Source organism: Oncorhynchus keta, chromosome 32 (genome assembly GCF_023373465.1).
Source record: "Oncorhynchus keta strain PuntledgeMale-10-30-2019 chromosome 32, Oket_V2, whole genome shotgun sequence".
NCBI classification, from domain to species: Eukaryota; Metazoa; Chordata; class Actinopteri; order Salmoniformes; family Salmonidae; genus Oncorhynchus; species Oncorhynchus keta.
This window is the reverse complement of record NC_068452.1, coordinates 28796390-28818071: the sequence shown is the minus strand read 5'-3', so window position 1 is coordinate 28818071 and position 21682 is coordinate 28796390. Positions and strand designations below refer to the sequence as shown.

At 42.3% G+C, this 21682-nt stretch overlaps 3 protein-coding genes across 5 annotated transcripts in view; 2 read left to right on the top strand and 1 right to left on the bottom strand.

The window, feature by feature from the left end:
- Positions 1–2795, top strand: part of LOC118365557 (riboflavin-binding protein-like) — an 8570-nt gene extending 5775 nt beyond the window's left edge. The window contains exon 6 of the mRNA XM_035747871.2: positions 1151–2795. Within this exon, the coding sequence (XP_035603764.2) occupies positions 1151–1522 (372 nt within the window). The 3' untranslated portion in view covers positions 1523–2795. The remainder of the gene's footprint in view (positions 1–1150) is intronic.
- A 3585-nt stretch (positions 2796–6380) lies between these two features.
- Positions 6381–21682, top strand: part of LOC118365556 (peroxiredoxin-2-like) — a 47506-nt gene continuing 32204 nt past the window's right edge. The window contains exons 1-5 of one of the 3 annotated variants that reach the window (XR_004821784.2): positions 6381–6455; positions 7470–7592; positions 7910–8059; positions 8292–8416; positions 10413–10482. Coding sequence is in view for 2 of the 3 variants with exons in the window: in XM_035747868.2 (XP_035603761.2) it covers positions 6394–6455; positions 7470–7592; positions 7910–8059; positions 8292–8427 (471 nt within the window). In the remaining variant the exon portion in view is untranslated. Of the gene's footprint in view, positions 6456–7469; positions 7593–7909; positions 8060–8291; positions 9304–10412; positions 11286–21682 lie in introns of those variants that run through there. The other 2 variants (XM_035747869.2, XM_035747868.2) reach the window with 2 other exon arrangements.
- Positions 12897–14773, bottom strand: LOC118365555 (transcription factor JunB-like). Its single transcript, XM_035747867.2, has one exon. The coding sequence runs from the start codon at positions 14383–14385 to the stop codon at positions 13405–13407; it is 981 nt and encodes a 326-aa protein (XP_035603760.2). The 5' UTR covers positions 14386–14773; the 3' UTR covers positions 12897–13404.

The window sequence follows — 21682 nt, the reverse complement described above, 5'->3', positions numbered from 1 at the left end:
GGAGAGAGAGAGAGGGGAGAGGAGAGAGGGGAGAGGAGAGAGAGAGAGAGAGGGGAGAGGAGAGAGGGGAGAGGAGAGAGAGAGAGGGGAGAGGAGAGAGAGGAGGAGAGAGGAGAGGAGAAGGGGAGAAGAGAGAGGGGAGAGGGGAGAGGGGGAGAGGGGAGAGGAGAGGAGGGGGGAGAGGATAGAGGAGGAGAGAGGAGAGAGGAGAGGGGGGAGAGGAGATGGGGAGAGGAGAGAGTAGAGGGGGAGGGAGGAGAGGGGAGAGTGGGGAGGTATGAGAGAGGAGAGAGGGAGAGGAGAGGAGAGGGGGAGGCAGGAGGGAGGGGAGAGGAGGGAGGAGAGAGGAGAGTTGTAATGGTAGCACTTCTTACAAAGTGGGGATGACTCACTCCCCAGAGAATCAGAGCTTATATATATATATCAGAGCTTCATTTGACCTATATTGTCACAGCAAAATAATCATTCAGCAACAGGATTTAAGTGCTTAGTCCATAATGTAGCTGGAGCTGTGGTTAAGCTATTAGCTGGCCAAAAGTAGGCTACATGAAAAGTGTAATAGTGTTAATATAATTGTCTGTTAGATTGGGTTTTCAGTTCATTTATCTAAATAACAAAGCTCATCTGCATTGCTTGGGGTACAGGAAAATTCTCAGCAACAAAGAGTGATCAAATTAAGAACCTACATCTGTAAATGTGTAGACCCACGGTGTCACTACCATTCTACTAATAAGCTTTTCCAATATCAAGCTTTTCTGAGAACTGTAGACTTAATGATGTTTTTTTGGCCCTAAAACCTGAATTTGGATTAAAGTGAAGGGAAAAACATGTTTATTTCTCTCTATCAGCTGGCTTTTAGATGACAGATGAAGCATGACCTTGTGTGCTGCTCCCCCGTGTCTCTAAAAGCCTTTCTCTGTATGATGAGGGCACTAATGGATGGGTGAGAGAGGGGTGGGAGTGGCAGCTGCTGCCTGGCAAAGGCTTTGTTCTGTTTTTTCAGAAAAGGTACACCTTTGTGTAATCAATAGTCCCAATTAAAACGAGTGCCTTAATCAGAGGTATACTTTGCAACACACAGAACAGATAAGGGTCATATTGAATCTAATGTCAAACTACACCTCCAATGATTTGCTCTTTGCTACCACAGATGTACCAGCACGGCCGGGACCTGTGTGAGAGCCTGTGGGGGGACGCCTTCATGACGGTGGAGGATGAGGAGGAGGAACGGGAGGGGGGTGAGGGTATTAGCAATGGTAATGGTGGACGTCCCTGTGGATGCCTGACCCTCAGCCCCTCGGACAGGGAGGTGATCGCTGCCCTCAGGGCCCTGGAGGAAGACCCAGAGGAGCTGGACACCACCAAGAGTGGCTTGCCTCAGTATCGTGCCCCCTGCCACACGCAGCCCCAGACCAAGCCTGCCACACTGCCCCTGCAGGCGCGGAGGAGCAACGGCAACATTGTGATGCGGAAACGCTCGGTCGTGGTGGATGATGTGGAGGGCAGTGGGAGTGGGCTGTAGATGAACTGACAGAATCTGATCTCTGAATCTGTAGCTCTGTCCCCAAGCTGGGGTTGTCATATCTTGCTCCTATAACTAACCTTACCTCACATACTGTACCTCTCACGACTCACCATTATAACCCATCAATCAAATGTTGCTTAGAGACGCTCCATGTTTTGAAGTATTACCAAACATATAAATCATTATGACATGACATGCCCTTAACACTGTGTAAATAATGTACGAATAGTGACATTGACCGTAACATTATTCTGAAAGGTTAAACAATCAACAGCTACAATCAAAGTGTATGACATCATGTTGTATTACAGTCTGTTGTTACATGGTACTTGGCCCAGGGACTGCAGTTGAGAATTAGCCGGCTGGCTAAAACTTTTATACAGTAGTAATGTTGATTAATGTCCCCTGTCCCTGTAAAAGTAAATGTAATAAAGTAAAGTAGTTGCTAAAACAGGTGACACCATTCATGATCGCCATCAATGTTTGGCATGTAATTGTCAGTCATGTAAGCTCATTATTAACATATGTAGTCTTGCAGCTACATTAGTAGGCCTACAAATGAAAATATCTATCATCTTGTGAGGTGCCTGGGACTGCCTCGGTACATATTATACTGTAGAGTTGTGTTTACCCATCAGTGGACTGCAGTAGTTTCTAAACTGTATTGTGTAACTATGCCATCAGACGAGGCATACAGGAGATATATACATATCCATACTGAAGCGTCCAAAATTCCTCTATTCCTCAATCCTAAACACCTTTTTTTAGACATACCTGTACAACTGTCAACATGCTTGGCATATTTAACTGTCGTGATATAACGTAATGTACTACTGTTTTCTTGTCATGAAATGTTTGAGAGTGGAGGAGGGAGGTAGGGTGTGTGTGGTGCACAGCCACATCATTAGAGTGGTTGCCATCCTGCAACCATAGGAGTCAGATGTAAAAAAAAAAATGATGAAGTATTCTTTATAGCTGGGGGAAGTCTTGAATTTCAGAAAGAGAATCTGCGCAAAGGACAGACTTAGACTGCTGATGTAGAAACATGACTCATGCCAGTAAGGCTTTTGTGTTAGTATGATAATGCATTGGAACTCTATTCAGGCAATGTCATTCAAAATGCTGTGAAGTAGAATTAGAGCCAAACTCTATAGAATGTCTATAGAATGGAGGACCAAAAGGGAACCTGTTTGTCTGAGTGTGACATGAATACCTATTTTGGGTTCTTTTGTTTCTTGACATCCTCAATAAACACTGGATTTCAAAATCATTCCATTGGTATTTGCTATTGTGTTGTTATTAGAGCCATTGCCAGATCAAAAGACATAGCAAATACGTGTTCTGTGTTCTCCATGTGCAGCACTGTCCAACCGTTTGACCTGTCACCTCAGGATAAGAACACTGTGTATTCCAGGGATGATGTCATCACCCAACACGGCCGAAGGGTCGGTCCACCTCTGATGTTCTCACCAGTCCAGCTCAAGCAGGCAGACAGCTTGACAGTTTGATTATGGGAGTGAATAAAAATAGTATATGTATTGTTCAAATTACAAAGGCACCACATCAGAGGTTAAAGCCATCAATATGGTTGTTTTTGTGACACTCAAATTAGTAGTTTGAGAGAGTGTGTGTGTGTGCACGTGCATACGTGCGTGTGTGTGTGCGCGCGTGTGTGTGTGTGCAATTGCAGCCTGCTCCACCCTCTCCAATTCTCCTGCCTATTATCAAGGCACACTCCCTTTGTTCTTCTGTATAATTCCCAGGATTGATAGATCATGTTTCTGCCCATGTACAATACATTACGGCAAGATTATAAATATGTACAAGCAACTGCCAAAATAATGGAAACACTTGAATAAATGAGGGATTGAAAGGATATTTGAAAGCAGATACTTCCACACAGGTGTGGTTCCTGAGTTAATTAAGCATTTTAACATCCCATCATTCTGGGCAGGCCATTATTTTGGCTAGCATAGCTATGCCCCCATTGGATGACAATGCCCCTATCCACAGGGCACGAGTAGTCAATGAATGGTTTGATTAGCATGAAAATGATGTAAACCATATGCCATGGCCTTCTCAGTCAACAGATCTCATCCCAAATTGAACACTTATGGGAGATTATGGAGTGATGCCTGAGACAGCATTTTCCACCACCATCAACAAAACACCAAATGATGGACTTTCTCGTGGAAGAATGGTGTTGCATCCCTCCAATAGAGTTCCAGACACTTGTATAATTTTTGCCAAGGTTTATTGAAGCTGTTTTGGCTCGTGGTGCCCAAAGCCCTATTAAGACACTTTATGTGGGTGGTGTTTCCTTTATTCTGCCAGTTACCTGTAGCTCTATATCATTTTACACAGCGGGTCTGTAGACTCTGACAGGCCTGTTTTTCCCCTTTGCGCTTTATTAAAAATATTGTCAAGGGGCAGTGTCATTGAACTCCAGCAGTAGAATACATTGCTTGTCAAATCATTGTTCAAAATCATTAGGCCTGTCTATGCTTTATTGCTTAAAGGTCTAAGCCGGTGATACCATGGATCATTTAGCTATTTGATATTTGATTTAGAATTGTATATTGAATTTGGCCTTTACTACTATAGCCCATAGAAACACGTTGAATTACGCATTCATAAATGGCAACAACATAATAGAGTCCAAAAATAAATCACATGGAATAAGGTTTTGAAGTGTCTGTCCTAAAAGTTCAAAGATGGTACATAATAATTGTAGTCAGTAGACACTATTTGTTTTTGTTTTTTAATTTTACCCCTTTTTCTCCCCAATTTCGTGGTATCCAATTGTTACTATCTTGTCTCATCACTTCAACTCCCGTACGGGCTCGGGAGAGACGAAGGTTGAAAGTCATGCGTCCTCTGATACACAACCCAACCAAGCCGCACTACTTCTTAACACAGCGCACATCCAACTCGGAAGCCAGCTGCACCAATGTGTGGAGGAAACACCGTGCACCTGGCAACCTTGGTTAGCGCGCACAATTTTGACATTTCTGTGCATTCTCGACAATCGCTAATCAACATCGAAAAATAGCACGTTTTTTCTGCGAACCTGCACATCATCATCTTCTGTCTTTCGTGGCATCAATGTGATTGGTTATGTCAGGGGAATCGGTGGTCCAGTAGTCTAGTGTATGTCAAGCGATCCTGGGGAGCTTTGTGTTCACATTGTCCTAAAAAAATGGGAACAGGACTATAAAATTTAAGCGAACCTGAACTCAGACCAACGAGTTCGGTTCGCTTTCTTTGAGGTCCTTTGGAGTATTCACACTACACAAAATAATAAGCGAACTGCACTGAGTTCACACAAATCGGATGGCAGTCTTTCTGACGCTTTTGCACAAAATAGTTAACAACATCATCTGGATATGTATGCAACAAAAGTTCAACATTCAGCTTCTGCAACCATTTCTGTCAACGCATACAGTTTGACGCATACGTTCGATAAATCCAGCATATGCACCACACCGAACGCACTGCAACTGCCTCTGCAACGCAATGCTGCAAGGCAAACGCTGCGTTTCATTGGGAATTAATGTAATTGTCGCCACCAGACAATTTACATTGACCCCCCCTTTTGTACAGTGCTGCTACTCGCTGTTTATTATCTATACATAATCACTTCACCCCCACCTACATGTACAAATAACCAGTACCCCGCACACTGACTCAGTGCAGGTGCCCGCTGTATATAACCTCATTATTGTTATTCTTATTGTGTTACTTTTTTATTATTACTTTTTATTTTAGTCTACTTGGTAAATATTTTCTTAACTCTTCATGAACTGCACTGTTGGTTAAGGTTACTTGTTGTTCTCGGCACATGTGACTAATAAAGTTTGACTTGATTTGATGAATTCTGGTGTACCAAAATGACATGGTGTGTTCGAAGCATGAATCCTTGATGGGTGCACATCCCGGTCTATAGTTATACATGAAATGCCATGTTCACTTGCTGGTCGGAACTAGGAAACTCAGACATTTTTCTGAAATGTGAACTATACTTAACAAAAATATAAACACAACATGCAGAAATGTTAAAGATTTAAGTAAGTCGCTCTGGATAAGAGCGTCTGCTAAATGACTTAAATGTAAATGTAAATGTTAAGAAGTTAAAATCAATTGAAATAACATCATTAGGCCCTATCTATGGATTTCACATGACTGGGCAGCCATGGGTGAACCTTGGAGGCAGTGGTGTAAAGTACTTCAAAGTACTTCTTAAGTCGTTTTTGTTGGAGTATCTGTACTTTACTATGTATTTTTTTGGCTACTTTTACTTTTACTTCACTACATTCCAAACGAAAATAATGTACTTTTTACTCCATACATTTTCTCTGACACCCAACAGTACTCATTACATTTTGAATGCTAGCAGGACAGGACAATTGTAAAATTCATGCACTTATCAAGAGAACATCTCTGGTCATCCCTATTGCCTCTGATCTAGCTAAATCACTAAACATAAATGCCTCATTTGTAAATTTTGTCTGAGTGTTGGAGTGTGCCCCTGGCTATCTGTAAATTAAAAAAAACAAGAAAGTGGTATGCTTAAGTATATTTTAGCAATCACATTTACTTTTGATACATAAGTATATTTAAAACCAAATACTGTTCGACTTTTACTCAAGTAGTATTTTACTGGGTGACTTTCACTTTTACTTGATTTTCTATTAAAGTATATTTTCTTTTACACAAGTATGACAATTGGGTACTTTTTCCATCACTGCTTGGAGGGCATATGCCCACCCACTTGGCAGCCAGGGACAGCCAATCAGAATGAGTTTTTCCCCACAAATGGGTTTTATTACAGACAGAAATACTTCTCATTTGATCTTGGCAAGTGAGAAATGTTCACTAACAGGGATGTAAAACAAATGTTGACGTTTTTGAGAAATAAGCTGTTTGTGCGGTATGGACGTTTTCTGGTATTTTTTATTTCAGCTACTGAAACATGGGGCCAACACTTTAAACGTTGTACTCATATTTTTTGTTCAGTGTAGTTGTAGTTATACACGTGCTGCGTTAAACGAATCAGCATGTCTGACATTTCCGAGTTTCCTAGTTCCGATTAGGACGTGAGTGCGGCATATCCCCCCCAAAAACAGTAGCCTAGTAGGAAGATAGGCAGAAACGGTTTCTCCTATAGAAATCCCGATCACGCTTTTGTAGGCGATGTCATGGCGACGTTTGCTAGCTAAAAGCTCATGAGCAGAAACACGTAATCGGGTCTAACGGTCTTCTCACGCCGAACTGCGCATGTGCATGCCGTCAATTCAAAGCCACACCTTGGATATAAAGTTGTTTTTGACGAAAATGTAAACGTGTCAGTTTGACACTTTCACGAAGTTCAGGTAATAATATGTTAAACTACTTAAGACATTGGCTCGAATCGAGTTTGTGCCTTCATATTTACAAAATTAACAGCAAAGGAAGAACTTTTTAGTTCTCTCATTGACTTCTCAAACTCCAGCCTCGTCTGCTTGGTCATTTTCCCGGAAGTCTCGCGATGTTGTGTCTCTGGGTTTAGAAACTCCGTGCTATACATTTTCCACGATCTGTTGCCACTTGATTGTGCACTTTCTTTGACACAAACTCAGACACCTGTACTATTTCTTATTACTTGTGTGGCGGTGACCTAAGCAATAGCATTTGTACCTCTACACTCTACTGACAGTCAAAATGACACTATCAAACTGCTGACAGACTAGGTGGAGTAGGCTAGACTGTAGAGATGGGTAATAGATCAGACAGCCTAAGCTAGTTTGGTTGTTGGCTGTGTGAACTGCAGTGTTATTTTATTAGGCTATTGTAGACTACACGTTTTATCTTACAATGTTTGGAATGCAGTAGATTGATAGAAGAACAGTTTATCGGAAGTTCATGTTTCATGCGCTGTCCATGTCTCTCTCCCCCTCCTGTGCAGGATCAACACAGAGAGGAAAGACAGAGGTCTGGGCCCTATGAAGATCCCTCTGCTGGCTGACCCCACCCAGGCCATCTCCAGGGACTACGGAGTGCTGAAGGAGGATGAGGGCATAGCCTACAGGTCTGTTACCAAGCTCTGGGACAAGTCTTATAATCCTATTCTCTCTCTCTCTCTCTCTCTCTCTCTCTCTCTCTCTCTCTCTCTCTCTCTCTCTCTCTCTCTCTCTCTCTCTCTCTCTCTCTCTCTCTCTCTCTCTCTCTCTCTCTCTCTCTCTCTCTCTCTCTCTCTCTCTCTCTCTCACTCACTCACTCACTCACTCACTCACTCACTCACTCACTCACTCACTCACTCACTCACTCACTCACAGCTGCCCATTTCCTGACCTTTATAAAGTGCTCAGCCCTAAACCTGTTCTAACCTTCCTCCAAACTGCCCAGAGGTCTGTTTGTGATTGATGACAAGGGCATCCCGAGACAGATCCCCATCAACGACCTGCCAGTGGGGTGCTCTGTGGATGAGACACTGCACCTGGTGCAGGCCTTCCAGCACACTGACAAGTTTGGAGAGGAGGAGGGGACAGAGAACAGGTTGGGCATTTAGAGTAGGATGTGCAGACATCTCAGGACATGGCAGGAAACTCATATTGTTAGGCACCAATAGACCTCCATTGTATGCACTCTAGTGCTACTTGACCTCTAGCCCCTCTTCAGCTCAGTTCCCATTCTTATTAGAATATACAGTACATTTAGTGAGCAAATGTGTTTGATATACACTGTATGTTCACAGGGCAGATGTGTGACTTGTTTTTTCTCTTTACAGTGTGCCCAGCAGGATGGAGACCAGGGAGAGACACCATCGTCCCAAACGTCCAGAAGAGCAAGGAGTTTTTCTCCAAACAGAACTGATCCATCCACACCTCCTTAGAGGTGCTACGTCTATACAGGGTACTAACTGAGCACTTACTGTTGTTAGCTGGATCGCTGACTGACTGAGTCTGCTGATCGCATTGATTCTGTGTAAACTACACAGTCAGTGGGGATGTGTTTTGTGAGACTTCTTGAAAATGATATATTATTTGTGTATTAGGCTTGGTGTTGGTTCCATCATCGGGCTTATTTTACTGCTGTTCTCTATTCATTTTTAATTATCACATTTTTATTTAACACTTATTTTTTATTAAAACTGCATTGTTGGTTAAGGGCTTGTAATTAAGCATTTCACTGTAAGGTTGTATTCGGTGCAAGTGACAACTAACATTTGATTTGATTACAATTCAAACAGTGCTATGTGAGTCTTTTCAAATCAAATCAAATGCATTTGTCACATACACATGGTTAGCAGAGGTTAATGCGAGTGTAGCGAAATGCTTGTGCTTCTAGTTCCGACAATGCAGTAATAACCAACGAGTAATCTAACTAACAATTCCAAAACTACTACCTTATACACACAAGAATAAAGGGATAAAGAATATGTACATAAAGATATATGAATGAGTGATGGTATAGAGCGACATAGGCAAGATGCAGTAGATGGTATCGAGTACAATATATACATATGAGATGAGTATGTAAACAAAGTGGCATAGTTTAAAGTGGCTAGTGATACATGTATTACATAAAGATGCAGTAGATGATAGAGTACAGTATATACGTATACATATGAGATGAATAATGTAGGGTATGTAAACCTTATATTAAGTAGCATTGTTTAAAGTGGCTAGTGATATATTTTACATCAATTCCCATTATTAAAGTGGCTGGAGTTGAGTCAGTGTGTTGCCGGCAGCCACTCAATGTTAGTGGTTTTGTTGATGAACTTGAATGTTAATTAAAAAAACATAATTTATAGCTACATTTTTCTCTAGTTTTGTAGTGATGAGGCATTTGGAAGTTGCTTTTGCCTTTTTAAAGAAAATATAGTTTAAAACCATGTGTTTTATTCAGTACTTTTCTATTGGAGTATGACATTAACACTGGTATAGAGTTAATAGTAAGCTTTAGTTACTAACCACTAGATGGTGCTATGCACACATTCAACAAGCAATGTCTCTGTTTTTCTGGAACACTGGTTTTGTATAGGTTTTGTTTATTGATATGATACAAACAAATTCGTTTTAAAGAGCAACTGCCCCTAAAAAACAACTTCTCATTTAGAAAACAGCCTATGTGGCATCGAGTCAGAGACATTTATTCTGCTGTCTAAATTTAGTATAATGTGTAAATAGAATAATTTTGGTCGTAGTCTCATCCAAAACTGAGTTTTGTGGGACTTGTGGTCATGACTGCATCACCATGTAAACGAAGGTTGGGTTTGTTTCAATCCTGCCCACAGCTGGCAGCACACAAGTAATCATTCATTAGGAGTGCAGCTGCATGTGACCCAATTGTAATGCCTGTGCTTGGGTTGACTTTGGATATACTGTACCAATAGGGCTAGTTAGGGACCATTGCTAAATTACACAATGTAGATAGGACAATATGATAAAATTCCAATAGCTGCAAATTTTAATGACTTAATCACCTCAAACCAACTATAAATTGTAGAAATGATAATACAAAAATGTAAAGCATGACGAGAACTAAAAGGTGTACAACATGAAAATATTCACATTTACATTGTGTAGTTTATTGACAGTCCCCAATTTGCCCTAACCAACCTGATCACAGTCGGACACCAGTCGGCTGAAGCTAATTGGCTAAATAGTTTGGTTAACTCATCCCACCTGCGAACACACACACATCAAACCACACCCTGATATCAACTCATACTTTGAATTCAGTCATGGCCGTTAGCATTTCTTAATTAACCTAATCTAAAACGAGACCAGATCAGGAAGTGTAGTTGCCCTTTTAAAGTTTTAATATTATAATATATTATAAACATTCTCTGTTTTTGAATGACCCCACTTGTTATGACCAAACTGCTTCTTGTATCTCCCAGGGTGATAGTGAACCCTGCATGTCTCAGAAGAGGTTATAATCTGTTCCCTGTGTTCCAGAGGTCATTCATGGTGAGCTGAACACTTTACACTGCATGTCAACTCCATTTTTTACAACTTAACTCACTCCTCTGGTGACACATGGGACTGAGAAACCAGACATTATGTAGACTCCTACTTATCACAAATTGACTGTCTTTAAAAGATTATGGGATTACCTCCCTCGGTTTGAGATAGATGGAAAAAGCTTGTAGTAGTGTTTTAGACGATTCCTATTGAGTACCTATGTCGCCTTTACATATAAATTCAGCATGCAAAATCCCATTCAATCTGCATTGTCCTACGTAGGCCTAAATGTCTCTGAAATGAGTTATGTAATTATTGAAAGAAGCTCAGATGGCCATGGTGAGGTGGGAGGAATATGTATGATGCGAGAGAAATGTGGGAGATGGAGCGAGAGAGTGAGGCCTGTAGGAGTGAAAGGGGGCTAGAGGGGAGGAAAATAAACCCACCCCAGATCTTCATACATCATCACCTGCATCACAGATGTTCCCACAGACACTGATGGTTGTGGGCTGTGGTAGCAAGAAGCTGAAATGGGCAGGTTGTGCGTGTGTATTTATACATATTGTGTAGGCCTATACATAAATAACCATGTTAACATCATGTTTTTATGTATTTCCCCCTTGGTGGGATCTGAGAAATCAAGTATCCAAAAAACATTGGTTCCATCTGGCAATGGAACATTTACACTCCCACCAATGTGTTAAGAAGTGAAAACAATAGAAGAGTACAAGAAATTGGTATAGGAAAGAGAAGTGTTAAATTAGGACACCTTAGCTCAACTATCACATTTTAATTATGTATGTGTTATAACAAAATAAATAAATAGAACATCTTACAAGATTTTTTTTACTAAAACACAAAAACTGCACTTGTTTTTATGAATACTAGTAGGACTATTTAAACTGAAAGATACACAAATGGAATACACGTAGGTGTCGTAGCTGATATTTTCCATATTGGGGCATAAAAATTTAAAAGATTTAACCTCTCTCCAAAACAGCTGAGGTGAGAAAGTGTGTCAAAACCCCAGCGTTCAGCGATTCTTTTGAAGTGGTTTTCTTTTATTTTCTTCTCAAGTGTGAAGGTTGTGGAGAGCAGACTGGCTGCTGAGTTGTTTGCCTAGCTGGCTGCGGTAGCCTACATCATTAACTGCTTAACAGGACAGAATTCCCCTCCTGGTTTCCTGAGAACAGCTTGTGCATACTCAATAACTCCTCTGTCTGCCAAAGACCGCAAAACAACAGGAGTTGCAACTGTTGCCAACTTCGAAGGGCTTGAATTTAAAAAACTGTTTGGATAAGAAGTTAATGTATGATGACTAATCCTCAATTAACTAGACTTTAAATGGGACTTTTCCCATATCCCTAACTCAATTCAAAGAGAACAGGGCCTCACATTTCTGATGTCCCCACAATGTTCTTGTCCTTGGCAATGCCAACCCAACCATACACACAGATGCTCTCACACACCAGATGCCCACTCACTTCTACTGCTCTGCCAAGCGGTGTGGCAACTTTAAACACCCCCGGCATTCCAAAGGCCACTGTCACTTCCTTCCATGTGCGCTCATTCAAATATAAGACCAGACTCTGTCTTAACTGTGGTGTGTACGCAACCACCATGTTTACTTACCCTGGTTGGGCATCATGGGAAACAATGTGCCCAGAATGAGCAGGTGGCCATTGGACATCAGTCTTTATACAAATAGATGATCCAACCAGAGAATTGATGGACTGAGGACAGACACCTTGAATATGAGATGACTGAATATTTTTGTCTAGTGGTAGACCACTTCATGCCATAAGAAAAATGTAATATACTGTAATTTAAAATAGCCAAGAAAAGTTAGTGGCTGAACTTTGTAGTCATTCGTTAACCCTTGCGAAATTATGACTGTGCCAAGTCCATATCTGGTCAACGTTTATTTCCCTTGTCATGCTCCTTATCGCAGTTCTTAATTACCCTATGCGCCAGCTTAGTTTCAATAATAATATTGGAAATTCCGTTAAGCCAAACCCCTCTAATTGATAGTGTTAGATGAAGTGGAATGACCCCAATTTGCAAGGAAGACGGGAGTTCCCAGAAATCTTCGCTCACAGTGACGTAATCGCAACCAAAAATGCCCCTATATGGACACGCTGTGCGTAAAGGAAAGGTAACGCAACGCGCTGACGTCCTGGAAATGAAGGCGCTGAATGTAGTCTAATGGCATCGATTGCATAGAATTTATCACTGCAAAGTAGCATGAACTAAACCTATTTAATTCACACGCTTTAAGTTGTTTAGGCATAACACTAGGCTTCAGTAAATGTGTAAAATCATCTGTGCATATACCCTACTTCAACGACCAATTTCTAAATGTCATTTATCAAACACCATGGATGGCATAATGACACCAACAGACAAACATGAAGCCAAAATCATTTTGAAAAGAGACTTTACTTAAATATACATTGCACAAATAAAAAAAGACATCGTAAACATGACTAAATATTAATTTGTCAGGATCAACCTGGCAAACAAAATAACTTACACATTTAATGAATGCAGCATTGCATGACGATATGCAACATTACAAACGATACCATTTCCATTTGATACCTAAGCAAACCAACCTATCAAGCGGTCTCTGATTTGTTTTTCTAGTCACTCAGTGTTAGTGTCCATGTTCCGTCTAGATGCTGTTCCTGTTGTCATGTATTCGGATGATATGGTCCCTTGTGCGGTGTCCAGCATCCGGAAGTACCATTTCTGTCAGTCTTTTACCCGAAATGAGAGTAGCCAACACACAGCCTGCGACCGTATTGTCATTACTAACAATAGCCTGCCGGCATATGGCTTATTGCAGTGCGGTTCATGTAGAACATTCCTCCAGTGTTGTCACGTCTAAATCATGAATTACTCTGCGTAATGCCCTCGCCTCTCCATTTAAAATGCCTCCATTTTGCTCGTCAACATCAGCTGACAGCCGCTGCTTACATGCGTCAGGACTTTCTGTTTGAGCTGGGCAACTTGTTCACGAAGCACAGTCGCCGTATTGGAGAGCCCAGCATTGTCCGACTTCAGAACTTTCACCTTGTCCTCCAGTCGGGAGATGCGCTCCAGTTTGCGGCGCCGGCATTTGGTTGCTGCTAGTCGGTTTCTAAGCCTCTTCCGCTCGGCCTTGATTATCTCTTGGTTTTCCATGTCGATTGGGGACATTGGCGGGGAACCGTCGCTGCTGTGTAGATCAGGGACGGTTTGTGGTTCTTCTTTGAAAGCCACGAGGCGCTGTGGATGGACCCCAGCGCCAGGTAGAGAGTACTGAAAGGGGTGTGACGCGTGCGTGGAGGTCTGTTGGTGATGGCTCTGCTGGTGAAGCGGCGGTAAGTAGTTGATGGTGGTACTGGGGTAACTGGATGCGGAAGAGAGGTTAGTGTTTGGGCAATAAGCGTTCAGTGTTGTGTAGATTGGAGGCTCGGGCTGCAGGGAGGAGCCGAAGACACTAGAGGCCGCCGCCGAACAGGTCGTCACACCACCCGCTCCAATAGACACGTTGGGCGGGGCTATGGGCATATGGTTTATCTTGTGGAGCTCGTCCAGGGCTTTCACGAAGCCCTCCGCAAAGCCCTCCTGCTCATCAGTGATGCTCCGGTTGTAGAAGTACTGGCCTGGGGTGGGAGTAGTAATTATACCGTTACTGTTTTGGATGATAAGCCTTTCGAGTTCAGGGGAAGCAAGCTTCAGTGACCCGACGTCCTGGTGCGCTGCCTGGTACAAGTCAGACTTGAGGTTGCGATATGGCTCTGTCATGTTCAAATTCATATTCTGCTTTAGGTGTTTGTAGTCGTGCAATGCAGCATCAGAGTGGCCGTATGCCGAGAGAAAAGAGTCGTCATGATAAAAAGGCTGCTCCATTTTTGTAGACATAAAGTCGTAGGAAAGTGAGCTTACCAGTTGTTTAAACAGTCTCAGGATATTGGTCAACAAATGACGGCGTCAGCAAAATGTAGGCTACGCATCAACGCAAGCACCGGTCTTCTTTTTCAGCAAAGATCTTTTTCAGCAATGATCCAAGTTCAAAACTAAAAATGATTTCACTTCGAAAAGTGTGCGGGAAAATCCAAGATGTAGAACAGAGCAGTGGTCCACGAAGGCTGTTAACAGATGAATGACCGCAGTATTGACGTGATCCAATGTCTTGAACTGTCTTTTTCAACCTTGTATAAGAAAACACTAAACTTTATACCCACACATAAGGTTGCGTTCCCGGTATGTTGTTCTATGTGATAAATTCACTCTGAGTGAGCAGCTAGTAACATGCCGTTTTATATACACACCAAACATTGGGCGAGTTCGTGTTGCATGGCCCGGTGCCCCGGGTGAGCGGAGTCTATATATTTTAGACTATTCCATTGGTCCATAAACGAAATCTCCATCCACCCGGTGCACTGGCCATGCAAAACGAATCAGCCCACACACATGCTGTCAAGATTGGCAAAGGGAATTGATTGGATAGAAACTATTTGTGCACGCCCAACAACATAACGTCTGGGTTATGACGCGATTGCCAGGAACCACTTCGATTGTATAAACCGATCGTTGACACGCTCATGTAGGCAAGAAAAGTGAACAGTGAAGCAAGGGCTGGATTAAGAATATACTTAGATACATTCTTCACCTACTTCATTGAAATCGCTGTGCAGACTAATGCACAACGAGGTTTAGACTCATTTGTCAACATGTTCGTAGGCTGTTGATATGTTGTTTTGTGATCTGACTGTTACATTGTAACTACAGTAGAGTACGTTATTGTGATGTTGCACGGTCCACGTTGTTACATTGTTCCAAATTGATAGGCATTGTCCATCAGACGCTGAGCTGCGCTTCCTAGGCCTACTACATATGATGTGGACACTATATTGTGACCTTTAAGATGAGTTTACAATTCACTTGTTAATTTTACAGGAAGTTTGTTTGATGAACTGTATGTAGCGGGGATAGCTATTAGCCTAATGTTCTGCTGAAATTATATTTAATTGTTCCGTGTGCAAATGTAATGAACAATGTCGCGATGGGGTTAACGTAACCGTGGAGGAGACCACATAATGTATACCATGTATTAACTATATATATATAGAGATGGGATCGAGTACTTCGTTCTGAGGAGAAAATCCGCGTTCCATATTTGGGCATGCCGACGCGTTAGTTCCTCTGAGAGAACTCAGCCTCATTCCAGCAGCATTCCTGTTGTATAAAGCTCATCCGTGTGAGAGCTAGGGACGTTTTGTTTGAATAATTTGAGATGAAAGCAAATATTTCTCAGCTATATTTACTGAGTTCATTGTTATCAATTGATTTAATGTACCACACGAGTCTTATTTAATTAGAATTTATCAGTTAAAATTAATAATTCATTGTTTTCCAATTTTAGCAGCGATATTGCCTTTCTCATCTTATTTACAGTACATTCGGAAAGTATTCAGACCCATTGACTTTTTCCACATTTCGTTATGTTACAGCCTTATTCTAAAATTGATAAAATTGTTGTTTTTCTCGTCAATCTACACACAATAATGACAAAGCAAAAACACGTTTTTAGAAATGTTTGCAAATGTATTAAAAAAAACTGAAATATCACATTTACTTAAGTATTCAGACACTTTACTCAGTACTTTGTTGAATCACCTCTGGCAGTGATTACAGCCTCTAGTCTTGGGTATGACACTACACGCTTGGCACACCTGTATTTGGGGAGTTTCTCCCATTCTTCTCTGCAGGTCTTTAAAAAATATGTATTTTTCTTTATTATATTCTTTATTTAACCAGGTAGGCCAGCTGAGAACAAGTTCTCATTTTCAACTGAGACCTGGCCAATATAAAGCAAAGCAGTGCGACACAAACAACACAGAGTAACACATGGGATAAACAAACGTACAGTCAATAACACAATAGAAAAATATATATACAGTGTGTGCATATGTAGTAAGATTAGGGAGGTAAGGCAAAAAACAGGCCATAGTGGTGAAATAATTACAATTTAGCAAATAAATACTGGAGTGATAGATGTGCAGAAGATGAATGTGCAAGTAGAGATACTGGGGTGCAAAGGAGCAAATAAATAAATAATGTGGGGATGAGGTAGTTGGGTGGGCTATTTACAGATGGGCTGTATACAGGTGAGATGATCGGTAAGCTGATGCCTAAAGTTAGTGAGGGAGATATAAGACTCCAGCTTCAGTGATTTTTGCAATTAGTTCCAGTCGTTGGCAGCAGAGAACAGGAAGGAAAGGCAGCCAAAGCAGGAGTTTGCTTTGGGGATGACCAGTGAAATATACCTGCTGCAGCCTGTGCTACGGGTGGGTGCTGCTGTGGTGCCCAGTCAGCTGAGATAAGGCGGGGCTTTACCTATCAAAAACGTATAGATGACCTGGAGCCAGTGGATTTGGCGATGACTATGAAGCGACGGCAGCCAACGAGAGCATACAGGTCACAGTGGTGGGTAGTATATGGGGCTTTGGTGACAAAACCAGGTGGAAAGCATGGCCAGCTGTAGAAAATTGCTTATTGAAATTCTCGATTATTGTAGATTTATCGGTGTTGACAGTGTTTCCTATCCTCAGTGCAGTGGGCAGCTGGGAGGAGATGCTCTTATTCTCCATGGACTTTACAGTGTCCCATAACTTTTTGGAGTTTGTGCTACAGGATGCAAATTTATGTCTGAAAAAGCTAGCCTTCGCTTTCCTAACTGCCTGTGTATATTGGTTCCTATAACTTCCCTGAAAGGTTGCATATCACAGGGGCTATTTGATGCTAATGCAGTACGCCACAGGGCGTTTTTGTGCTGGTCCAGGGCAGTCAAGTCTGGAGTGAACCAAAGGCTATATCTTTTCTTAGTTCTACATTTTTTTAAATGTGGCATGCTTATTTAAGATGATGAGGAAAGTGCTTTTAAAGAATACCCAGGCATCCTCTACTGACAGAATGATGTCAATATCCTTCCAGGATACCCGGGCCAGGTTGATTATAAAGGCCTGCTCGCTGAAGTGTGTTATGGAGCGTTTGACAGTGATGAGGGGTGGTAGTTTGACCGTGGACCCATTATGGACGCAGGCAATGAGGAAGTGTTCGCTGAGATCCTGGTTGAAGACAGCAGAGGTGTATTTAGAGGGCAGGTTGGCCAGGATGAAATCTATGAGGGTGCCGGTGTTTACGGATTTAGGGTTGTACTTAGCAGGTTCCTTGATAATTTGTATGAGATTTAGGGCATCTATGTTAGATTGTAGGACGGCCGGGGTGTTAAGCAAATACAAGTACACCTAACAGTACAAACTCTGAAGATAAATGGGGGGCAATTATTTCACATATGGTGTCCAGGGCACAACTGGGGGCTGAGGGGGGTCTATAACAAGCGGCAACAGTGGGGAGACGTATTTCTGGAAAGGTGAATCTTTAAAAGTAGAAGCTCGTACTGTTTGGGAACAGACCTGGATAGCATGACATAACTCTGCAGGCTATCTCTGCAGTAGATTGCAACTCCGCCCCCTTTGGCAGTTCTATCTTGGTGGAAAATGTTGTAGTTGGGGATGGAAATTTCAGATTTTTTGGTAGTCTTCCTAAGCCAGGATTCAGACACTGTTAGGACATCAGTGTTGGCGGAGTGTGCTAAAGCAGTGAATAAAACAAACTTAGGTAGGAGGGCCTGGGTTAACCTCTGCATCACCTGAGGAACAGTGGAGGAGTAGGATAAGGGTACGGCTAAAGGCTATAACAACTGGTCGTCTAGCGAGCTGGGGACAGAGAATAAAAGTAGCAGATCCTTGGGGTGGTAGGATAGATTCAGGGCACAATGTACAGACAATGGTATGTTAGGATGTGAGTACATTGGAGATAAACCTAGGCGTTAAGTGACGATGAGAGAAGTTTTGTCTCTCGAGGCACCAGTTAAGCCAGGTGAGGTCTCCGCATGTGTGTGCGGTGGGACAAAAGTGCTATCTAAGGCATTTTGAGCGAGACTGAGGGCTCTACAGTGAAATAAAACAATAAGAACTAGCCAAGACGGCTTTAGACAAGGCATATTGACATTAGAGAGAGGCATAAAGCAAACAAAGGTGTTGATCAGGAGTGCTAAGACAACAATGGGTAAATGGCAATGAATGGGCAGAGCGGGTCAGTTAAGTATATACAGGACCTGAGTTTGAGGCTGGGGCCAACAGGTAAACAAAATGAGGTACCGTGTTATTGAAACAGTCCAGGGGGCATCAGCTGTGTAGCCGAGTGATCATAGGGTCAAAAGAGCAGCAATAGGTGAGTCCGGGTGCCATTCGGTAGTCACTACTACGCTAGGTGAGCAGGAGACACAGAGTTCAGAAAAGCTAACGGGCCGGGGCTAGTAGATGGTTCTTCGGCGACATCATAACAGAATGGCCTGTTGAGACCACATCGGGCGATCACGTCGGAAGTCCAGTTGTGATGGATCGGCGGGGCTCTGTGTCAACAATAATGGGTCCAGGCCAATTGGCAAAGGAGGCCCTAGAATTAGCTGGTATATGGGCCTAGCTCGAGGCTAGCTCAAGGCTAGCTGGTGCTTGCTTCGGGACAGAGGCGTTAGCTAACAGTAGCCACTTGTTTGCAGCTAGCTAGCTGCGATGATCTGGTGTAATGATCCAGAGCGGCAGGAATCCGGTGATGTGGTAGAGAAAAGCAGTCCGATATGCTCTGGGTTGATATTGCACTGTGCATGACAGGCGGGTGTTGTCCGAGCTAAGGCTGGCTGGTGACCGGGAAAAAGGTGAAGACCGCTAGTAGCTAGCTCCTGATGGAAGTTCCAGTTATAAGGAATACAAATAGCAGATCCATGCCACATTGGGTGAGGCAGGTTGCAGGAAAGTATATTTAGTTTGTAGATAGAAAGTGAGATTAAGATATATATGTAAAAGACCGGCTCTTTACAAGACATGGGATAAGACAAAGACAAACACACATGTCCCACTGCTACGCCATCTTGGGTATAGTAGTATATCTTCTCAAGCTCTGTCAGGTTGGATGGGGAGCTGCACAGCTATTTTCTCTCCAGAGATTTTCGATCGGGTTCAAGTCCAATGCTGGGCCACCCAAGCACATTCAGAGGCTTGTCCCAAAGCCACTCCTGCGTTGTCTTGGCTGTGTGCTTAGGTATCATTGTCCTATTGGAAGGTGAACCTTTACCCCAGTCTGAGGTCCTGAGTGCTCTGGAGCAGGTTTTCATCACGGATCGCTCTGTACTTTCCCTCAACCTTTCAAAATCATGTCCAATCAATTGAATTTACCACAGAGGAACTCCAATCAAGTTGTAGAAACATCTCAAGGATGATCAATGGAAACAGGATGCACCTGAGCTCAATTTCGAATCTCATAGCAAAGGGTCTGAATACTTATGTAAATAAGGTATTTCTGTTTTAAAAAATGTCTTAACCTGTTTTCATTTTGTCATTATGGGGTATTGTGTGTAGATTCATGAGCAAAATTTTTTATTTAATCTATTTTAGAATAAGGCTGTAACGTAACAAAATGTGGAAAAAGGGAAAGGTTTTTTGAATACTTTCCCAATACGCTGTTTGTCTTTCATGACTGCTCAGAGAGGGATACAATTTGCCACAGGAGTCGAGGATCATAGGGGGTCAACCTTTCTCTCCTCAACTGTTGTGGCTTAATTGGTTTCGCCACCGGTCAGTGTCATACAGAGCAGAGTCATTGTAACTGGCACCCTGTCTGTGTGAGCTGATTCACTGTGTGAGAATGGGAGAGGTTTTTTGCCACTCTCCATCACCGAAAATACACCTTCTACCTGTAACTAATATAATGAACAACTCCATCTAGCCTGTGTTAGAACTTTTTGTGCTACAGATGGGGGTTTCATTTGGAATCTTGCCACGAGTTCTATTCCTTTCATCATAGATTGAATTCAGAGGCAATGTCAAACAATGGGAAGATAAGCCAGGCTACAAGCAGAATCTTGTTCCATAAATTGCTCCAGTGCTCAGGTTGAATTTGACCCTTAGTTTGTCCCAATAAACCACATTTGATTTGTGTTTCTGCAGATCAGTTTCTGTTTACTCCCCATCCCAACTCAGTGGATTTTGAGAGGAGGGAAATGTGATTCCCTCACAGTGCTCCAGCTTTGGTTGATGAGAAGGGTGCCTTTGTCTCGTGTGTAATCTTTCCATCACCCACACAAACACGGCTCAAACCTGCAGATCCCATTGTGGTTCAAAAACATGACAGTGAAAATGTAACCGCTTTGCCTCACTAACTCATACATGCATCAGGAGCTTACTTGAAAAATCCATATCCCTCATCTTAAGCATATTCAAACCTAGAATTTCTGTGTTGTGTTGATATCACAATTCTTGGCACCCTCATTCACACGGGTTAGTAGAGCTGTGCTGGAGCGAAGGGGCTGGGTTAAGCTTTCAACACATTTACCGTCTTGGAACAAACCAGAAACAGCAACCTGCGTCAACATGTATTTAATGTGAATGGCACAGTCAGCATATATATTTGTTAAGAATATACTGTTGTCATGTTTAGGCCTGTGGTCCGTCCAACTTCTCACGAGGCTAGAGGATAACTGATCACTGTGTTATGTCAGCACACAAACTCAAAAACTGCACATTATTGTCATGATTTTACATGACACTTGAAATGGAATTATCCAGAGCCCATGCTGAAACTTGAGGCTGTGGCTTGCCACTGCTTTATTTCGTATCCTGAATGATGCCCATATAATGGCTGTCTTTCTGGTAACTTTAAAGTATTTAAAAACTATTATTGAGTCTGCCTTTTTGTCAGTATCCATGGGAACAGACCTTAACAGAGGAAAACAGTTATTGGCAACGTTAACAGTCCCAAACTACCACCTCCCTCATACATTCTATTCTGTCTCTGCTAGCTCTGGTCAGGTTGGTTTTGGTTTAATGCATCATTGTGGTAGAGTTTGGACCTCAGCTCCTGTGGCATTTGGCATTGACTGCAGCCCAGTGGGGTTCCGCGTAGTGAGTGTTTCCCGTAACACCCATGAGAGTACATGATGCCACTGCCACACCTTACTCTAAAACACTCCCAGGTTATCCAAGAGGGAAGACAGATGAATGTGTGCAAGAAGGACACAGAAAACATGGTCATTGAATGCACACTTCCAGTTGTATATTCAATGTGCTATACCACCCTCCCATGTAATACAATCATT